The 8651-nt window shown below is 31.2% G+C and overlaps 1 protein-coding gene across 1 annotated transcript in view; it reads right to left on the minus strand.

Moving 5' to 3' along the window:
- si:ch211-132p1.2 (proteinase-activated receptor 4) overlaps nucleotides 1-8651 on the minus strand; it is a 9334-nt gene extending 683 nt beyond the window's left edge. Inside the window, exons 1-2 of the mRNA XM_044363850.1 lie at nucleotides 8351-8651; nucleotides 1-594 (exon numbers count right to left, since the gene is read on the minus strand). The exon at nucleotides 1-594 is cut by the window's left edge and continues 683 nt beyond it. Coding sequence (XP_044219785.1) covers nucleotides 1-594; nucleotides 8351-8453 — 697 coding nt within the window. The 5' untranslated portion in view covers nucleotides 8454-8651. The remainder of the gene's footprint in view (nucleotides 595-8350) is intronic.

Here is an 8651-nt window from a genome sequence, read left to right on the forward strand (position 1 = left end):
CGAAGTACGGCAGGAAGAAGTTCTCCTGCTCCTCCTCGGGCAGCGCGTCATGGCAGGTGGTGATCTGCAGCTCGTCCAGCACGTAGGTCTGCTGTGACACCAGCAGCGGCAGCATGGCGGCCAGCACCGCCACCCATACCGCCGCCGTCATGTACAGAGACGTCTGCCAGCCGCGCAGCATCCTCGCTCCAAACGGGTGAACTAAAGCAACGTAGCGGTCCAGAGCCACCAGCGCCAGACACAACACAGAGCCGTACATGTTGCCGTAGAACATGGCCATGATAAGGCGACAGAAAGGCTCGCCCAGTTCCCAGTTGTTCCCCCTGAAGTGGTACGCGATGCGAAACGGCAGCGCCAGCAGCAGCAGGCAGTCGGCGATGGTGAGGTTGATGAGCAGCATGGTGGACGGCAGCCGCTTGGTCCTGAACAGCAGAACCCAGAGAGCCAGCAGGTTGGAGGGCAGACCCACGCTGAACGCCAGCAGGTAGAGCACCGGCAGGTACAGGGTGGTGCTTGGAGCCTGGATCTCCTTCAGCTGCTTCTCCTTCAGAGTCGTGAAGTTACATGATGTCTTCAGCTTGAACGCCCGCAGACCTGCAGAGAGCAGAACATATCAGTCTGTAGACCTGCAGAGAGCAGAACATATCAGTCTGTAGACCTGCAGAGAGCAAAACATATCAGTCTGTAGACCTGCAGAGAGCAGAACATATCAGTCTGTAGACCTGCAGAGAACAAAACATATCAGTCTGTAGACCTGCAGAGAATAAAACATATCAGTCTGTAGACCTGCAGAGAGAAAAACACATCAGTCTGTAGACCTGCAGAGAGCAAAACATATCAGTCTGTAGACCTGCAGAGAGCAGAACATATCAGTCTGTAGACCTGCAGAGAGCAAAACATATCAGTCTGTAGACCTGCAGAGAGCAAAACATATCAGTCTGTAGACCTGCAGAGAGCAAAACATATCAGTCTGTAGACCTGCAGAGAACAAAACATATCAGTCTGTAGACCTGCAGAGAGCAGAACATATCAGTCTGTAGACCTGCAGAGAACAAAACATATCAGTCTGTAGACCTGCAGAGAGCAAAACATATCAGTCTGTAGACCTGCAGAGAGAAAAACACATCAGTCTGTAGACCTGCAGAGAGCAGAACATATCAGTCTGTAGACCTGCAGAGAGCAAAACATATCAGTCTGTAGACCTGCAGAGAGCAAAACACATCAGTCTGTAGACCTGCAGAGAGAAAAACACATCAGTCTGTAGACCTGCAGAGAGCAGAACATATCAGTCTGTAGACCTGCAGAGAGCAAAACATATCAGTCTGTAGACCTGCAGAGAGCAAAACACATCAGTCTGTAGACCTGTAGAGAACAAAACATATCAGTCTGTAGACCTGCAGAGAGAAAAACACATCAGTCTGTAGACCTGCACAGAGCAAAACATATCAGTCTGTAGACCTGCTAAATGTGAAAGTAAACTGAAATGAAACAATACTAATTATGATTTATTCATTAATTGTACATTTATATAGTTTTTCTTGCTGTTATATAGACCATATAGACCTCAAGAGAAGGTCATGCATAGTACAGAGATTCATAGCTTAGGGGAGTCCTCAAGGATACCTGTGTCTAGTGCTTCCAATTTCCTGTCTTTCCATGGAAGGAAATATCCGTGTTGAACTCTGACCCTTGTTGGAATTAAGATCTTTTTGTGTGCGACAGTTTTCTCTGGTTGACTGTGTTAGATAAGCACCAGGGAGCCAATCATGTAATCATGTAAGCCTCCTTTGTTCTGTGAAAACTATAAGACACTACTGTACCTTTCCCTCCTTTGAGACAACGCTGTTGACCACTGTGTTGATGGTAAGGCATCCATATATTGTCGTATATTGATCAATATATTAATCAACTACACCATTGTTTTGTGTTATTTGAGTTATATTGAGTGTTTGCAGGCAATATCCACGATAAGAGCAGAACACACATCACTCTGTAGACCTGCAGCGATCAAATGCTGGTTCATATTTGTTGTTTACCTGCAACCGCCACACGTGACATAACATGTCCTAACTTTAATAACATGTCCTCTGTTTAATAACATGTCCTCTGTTTAATAACATGTCCTAACTTTAATAACATGTCCTCTGTTTAATAACATGTCTTCACTTTAATAACACATCCTCTGTTTAATAACATGTCCTCTGTTTAATAACATGTCTTCACTTTAATAACACATCCTCTGTTTAATAACATGTCTTCACTTTAATAACACATCCTCTGTTTAATAACATGTCCTCTGTTTAATAACATGTCTTCACTTTAATAACACATCCTCTGTTTAATAACATGTCCTCTGTTTAATAACATGTCTTCACTTTAATAACACATCCTCTGTTTAATAACATGTCTTCACTTTAATTACATGTCCTAACTTTAATAACATGTCCTCTGTTTAATAACATGTGCTCTGTTTAATAACATGTCTTAACTTTAATTACATGTCTTAACTTTAATAACATGTCCTAACTTTAATAACATGTCCTCTGTTTAATAACATGTCTTAACTTTAATTACATGTCTTAACTTTAATAACATGTCCTCTGTTTAATAACATGTCCTCTGTTTAATAACATGTCTTAACTTTAATTACATGTCTTAACTTTAATAACATGTCCTCTGTTTAATAACATGTCTTAACTTTAATTACATGTCTTAACTTTAATAACATGTCCTCTGTTTAATAACATGTCCTCTGTTTAATAACATGTTTTAACTTTAATAACATGTCCTCTGTTTAATAACATGTTTTAACTTTAATAACATGTCCTCTGTTTAATAACATGTCCTCTGTTTAATAACATGTCTTAACTTTAATAACATGTCCTCTGTTTAATAACATGTTTTAACTTTAAGACATCTTAAGTTTAATAACACGTCTTAAGTTTAATAACACGTCTTAAGTTTAATAACACGTCTTAAGTTTAATAACATGTCTTACCTTTAATAAGACGTCTTACGTTTAATAACATGTTTTAATTTTAATAACACGTCTTACGTTTAATAAGACGTCTTACGTTTAATAACACGTCTTACCTTTAATAAGACATCTTAAGTTTAATAACGTTTTAATTTTAATAACACGTCTTAAGTTTAATAACGTTTTAATTTTAATAACACGTCTTACCTTTAATAACACGTCTTAAGTTTAATAAGACATCTTAAGTTTAATAACGTTTTAAGTTTAATAACACGTCTTAAGTTTAATAACACGTCTTAACTTTAATAAGACATCTTAATTTTAATAACACGTCTTAAGTTTAATAACATGTCTTACCTTTAATAAGTTTAATAACACGTCTTAAGTTTAATAACACGTCTTAAGTTTAATAACATGTCTTACCTTTAATAAGTTTAATAACACGTCTTAAGTTTAATAACATGTCTTACCTTTAATAAGTTTAATAACACGTCTTAAGTTTAATAACACGTCTTAACTTTAATAACACGTCTTAAGTTTAATAACACGTCTTAAGTTTAATAACACGTCTTAAGTTTAATAACACGTCTTACGTTTAATAACACGTCTTAAGTTTAATAACACGTCTTACCTTTAATAAGTTTAATAACACGTCTTAAGTTTAATAACACGTCTTACCTTTAATAAGTTTAATAACCTGTCTTAAGTTTAATAACACGTCTTAAGTTTAATAACACGTCTTAAGTTTAATAACATGTCTTACCTTTAATAAGTTTAATAACACGTCTTAAGTTTAATAACACGTCTTAAGTTTAATAACATGTCTTACCTTTAATAAGACATCTTAAGTTTAATAACACGTCTTACCTTTAATAAGTTTAATAACACGTCTTAAGTTTAATAACACGTCTTAAGTTTAATAACACGTCTTACCTTTAATAAGACATCTTAAGTTTAATAACACGTCTTACCTTTAATAAGTTTAATAACACGTCTTAAGTTTAATAACACGTCTTAAGTTTAATAACACGTCTTACGTTTAATAACACGTCTTAAGTTTAATAACACGTCTTACCTTTAATAAGACATCTTAAGTTTAATAACACGTCTTACCTTTAATAAGTTTAATAACACGTCTTAAGTTTAATAACACGTCTTAAGTTTAATAACACGTCTTAAGTTTAATAACACGTCTTAAGTTTAATAACATGTCTTACCTTTAATAAGTTTAATAACACGTCTTAAGTTTAATAACACGTCTTAAGTTTAATAACACGTCTTACCTTTAATAAGACATCTTAAGTTTAATAACACGTCTTACCTTTAATAAGTTTAATAACACGTCTTAAGTTTAATAACACGTCTTAAGTTTAATAACACGTCTTACCTTTAATAAGACATCTTAAGTTTAATAACATGTCTTACCTTTAATAAGTTTAATAACACGTCTTAAGTTTAATAACACGTCTTAAGTTTAATAACACGTCTTACCTTTAATAAGACATCTTAAGTTTAATAACACGTCTTACCTTTAATAAGTTTAATAACACGTCTTAAGTTTAATAACACGTCTTACGTTTAATAACACGTCTTACCTTTAATAAGTTTAATAACACGTCTTAAGTTTAATAACACGTCTTACCTTTAATAAGTTTAATAACACGTCTTAAGTTTAATAACACGTCTTAAGTTTAATAACATGTCTTACCTTTAATAAGTTTAATAAGACATCTTAAGTTTAATAACACGTCTTACGTTTAATAACACGTCTTACGTTTAATAACATGTTTTAATTTTAATAACACGTCTTACGTTTAATAACATGTTTTAATTTTAATAACACGTCTTAAGTTTAATAACACGTCTTAACTTTAATAAGACATCTTAATTTTAATAACACGTCTTAAGTTTAATAACACGTCTTAAGTTTAATAACACGTCTTAAGTTTAATAACATGTCTTACGTTTAATAACACGTCTTACCTTTAATAAGTTTAATAACACGTCTTAAGTTTAATAACACGTCTTACCTTTAATAAGTTTAATAACACGTCTTACGTTTAATAACACGTCTTACCTTTAATAAGTTTAATAACACGTCTTAAGTTTAATAACACGTCTTAACTTTAATAAGACATCTTAATTTTAATAACACGTCTTAAGTTTAATAACACGTCTTAAGTTTAATAACATGTCTTACCTTTAATAAGTTTAATAACACGTCTTAAGTTTAATAACACGTCTTAAGTTTAATAACATGTCTTACCTTTAATAAGTTTAATAACACGTCTTAAGTTTAATAACACGTCTTAAGTTTAATAACATGTCTTACCTTTAATAAGTTTAATAACACGTCTTAAGTTTAATAACATGTCTTACCTTTAATAAGTTTAATAACACGTCTTAAGTTTAATAACACGTCTTAAGTTTAATAACACGTCTTAAGTTTAATAACACGTCTTAAGTTTAATAACATGTTTTAATTTTAATAACACGTCTTACGTTTAATAACACGTCTTAAGTTTAATAACATGTTTTAATTTTAATAACACGTCTTACGTTTAATAACACGTCTTAAGTTTAATAACACGTCTTAAGTTTAATAACATGTTTTAATTTTAATAACACGTCTTACGTTTAATAACACGTCTTAAGTTTAATAACACGTCTTACCTTTAATAAGTTTAATAACACGTCTTAAGTTTAATAACACGTCTTACCTTTAATAAGTTTAATAACACGTCTTAAGTTTAATAACACGTCTTACCTTTAATAAGTTTAATAACACGTCTTAAGTTTAATAACACGTCTTAAGTTTAATAACATGTTTTAATTTTAATAACACGTCTTACGTTTAATAACACGTCTTAAGTTTAATAACACGTCTTACCTTTAATAAGTTTAATAACACGTCTTAAGTTTAATAACACGTCTTACCTTTAATAAGTTTAATAACACGTCTTAAGTTTAATAACACGTCTTAACTTTAATAAGACATCTTAATTTTAATAACACGTCTTAAGTTTAATAACACGTCTTAAGTTTAATAACACGTCTTAAGTTTAATAACATGTCTTACCTTTAATAAGTTTAATAACACGTCTTAAGTTTAATAACACGTCTTAAGTTTAATAACACGTCTTAAGTTTAATAACATGTCTTACCTTTAATAAGACATCTTAAGTTTAATAACACGTCTTACGTTTAATAACATGTTTTAATTTTAATAACACGTCTTACGTTTAATAACACGTCTTAAGTTTAATAACACGTCTTACCTTTAATAAGTTTAATAACATGTCTTAAGTTTAATAACACGTCTTACCTTTAATAAGTTTAATAACATGTCTTAAGTTTAATAACACGTCTTACCTTTAATAAGTTTAATAACACGTCTTAAGTTTAATAACACGTCTTACCTTTAATAAGTTTAATAACATGTCTTAAGTTTAATAACACGTCTTACCTTTAATAAGTTTAATAACACGTCTTAAGTTTAATAACACGTCTTACCTTTAATAAGTTTAATAACACGTCTTAAGTTTAATAACACGTCTTACCTTTAATAAGTTTAATAACATGTCTTACCTTTAATAAGTTTAATAACACGTCTTACCTTTAATAAGTTTAATAACACGTCTTAAGTTTAATAACACGTCTTACCTTTAATAAGTTTAATAACACGTCTTAAGTTTAATAACACGTCTTACCTTTAATAAGTTTAATAACACGTCTTAATTTTAATAACACGTCTTAAGTTTAATAACACGTCTTAAGTTTAATAACACGTCTTAAGTTTAATAACACGTCTTAAGTTTAATAACATGTTTTAATTTTAATAACACGTCTTACCTTTAATAAGACATCTTAAGTTTAATAACACGTCTTACGTTTAATAACATGTTTTAATTTTAATAACACGTCTTAAGTTTAATAACACGTCTTAAGTTTAATAACACGTCTTACCTTTAATAAGTTTAATAACACGTCTTAAGTTTAATAACACGTCTTAAGTTTAATAACACGTCTTAAGTTTAATAACACGTCTTAAGTTTAATAACATGTCTTACCTTTAATAAGTTTAATAACACGTCTTAAGTTTAATAACACGTCTTAAGTTTAATAACACGTCTTACGTTTAATAACATGTTTTAATTTTAATAACACGTCTTACCTTTAATAAGACATCTTAAGTTTAATAACACGTCTTACGTTTAATAACATGTTTTAATTTTAATAACACGTCTTAAGTTTAATAACACGTCTTAAGTTTAATAACACGTCTTACCTTTAATAAGTTTAATAACACGTCTTAAGTTTAATAACACGTCTTAAGTTTAATAACACGTCTTAAGTTTAATAACACGTCTTAAGTTTAATAACATGTCTTACCTTTAATAAGTTTAATAACACGTCTTAAGTTTAATAACACGTCTTAAGTTTAATAACACGTCTTACGTTTAATAACATGTTTTAATTTTAATAACACGTCTTACCTTTAATAAGACATCTTAAGTTTAATAACACGTCTTACGTTTAATAACATGTTTTAATTTTAATAACACGTCTTAAGTTTAATAACACGTCTTACCTTTAATAAGTTTAATAACACGTCTTAAGTTTAATAACACGTCTTACCTTTAATAAGTTTAATAACACGTCTTAAGTTTAATAACACGTCTTACCTTTAATAAGTTTAATAACACGTCTTACGTTTAATAACATGTTTTAATTTTAATAACACGTCTTAAGTTTAATAACGTTTTAAGTTTAATAACGTTTTAAGTTTAATAACACGTCTTACCTTTAATAAGTTTAATAACACGTCTTAAGTTTAATAACACGTCTTACCTTTAATAAGTTTAATAACACGTCTTACCTTTAATAAGTTTAATAACACGTCTTACCTTTAATAAGTTTAATAACACGTCTTAAGTTTAATAACACGTCTTAAGTTTAATAACACGTCTTAAGTTTAATAACATGTCTTACCTTTAATAAGTTTAATAACACGTCTTAAGTTTAATAACACGTCTTAAGTTTAATAACACGTCTTACGTTTAATAACATGTTTTAATTTTAATAACACGTCTTAAGTTTAATAACACGTCTTAAGTTTAATAACACGTCTTAATTTTAATAACACGTCTTAAGTTTAATAACACGTCTTAACTTTAACAACTTGTCTTAACTTTAATAATATGTTGTCTGGTAAGTAACATGTCCTCTTTAATAACACGTCTTAACTTTAACAACTTGTCTTAACTTTAATAATATGTTGTCTGGTAAGTAACATGTCCTCTTTAATAACACGTCTTAAGTTTAATAACACGTCTTACGTTTAATAACATGGAGAAGAAGAAGAAGACTTACGGACAGACATGCTGGAACATTCCTCTGCAGGACGAGGAGACGGAGAGTTGCTGCAGACGGACGACAGCAGACAGATGAAGACCAGACCAACAAACGACCTCATCTTCTTCTTTTAAATCATATGACACAGTTTGTGTTGTTCCTCTTTTCTTTTTTCCTTCTTCCAGTTATTCCAACACCTCCGCTTCTGTTTTCCCTCTGACTCTGAGTGTTAGTGTGAACAACTGCAGCTCGCCTCTCTTCCTCTTCCTCTAACGGTCCTGTGGTTTGACACTGCAGCAACACGAGTATCCTTTTACTC

The sequence above is a fragment of the Thunnus albacares genome, chromosome 10 (genome assembly GCF_914725855.1).
Source record: "Thunnus albacares chromosome 10, fThuAlb1.1, whole genome shotgun sequence".
NCBI classification, from domain to species: Eukaryota; Metazoa; Chordata; class Actinopteri; order Scombriformes; family Scombridae; genus Thunnus; species Thunnus albacares.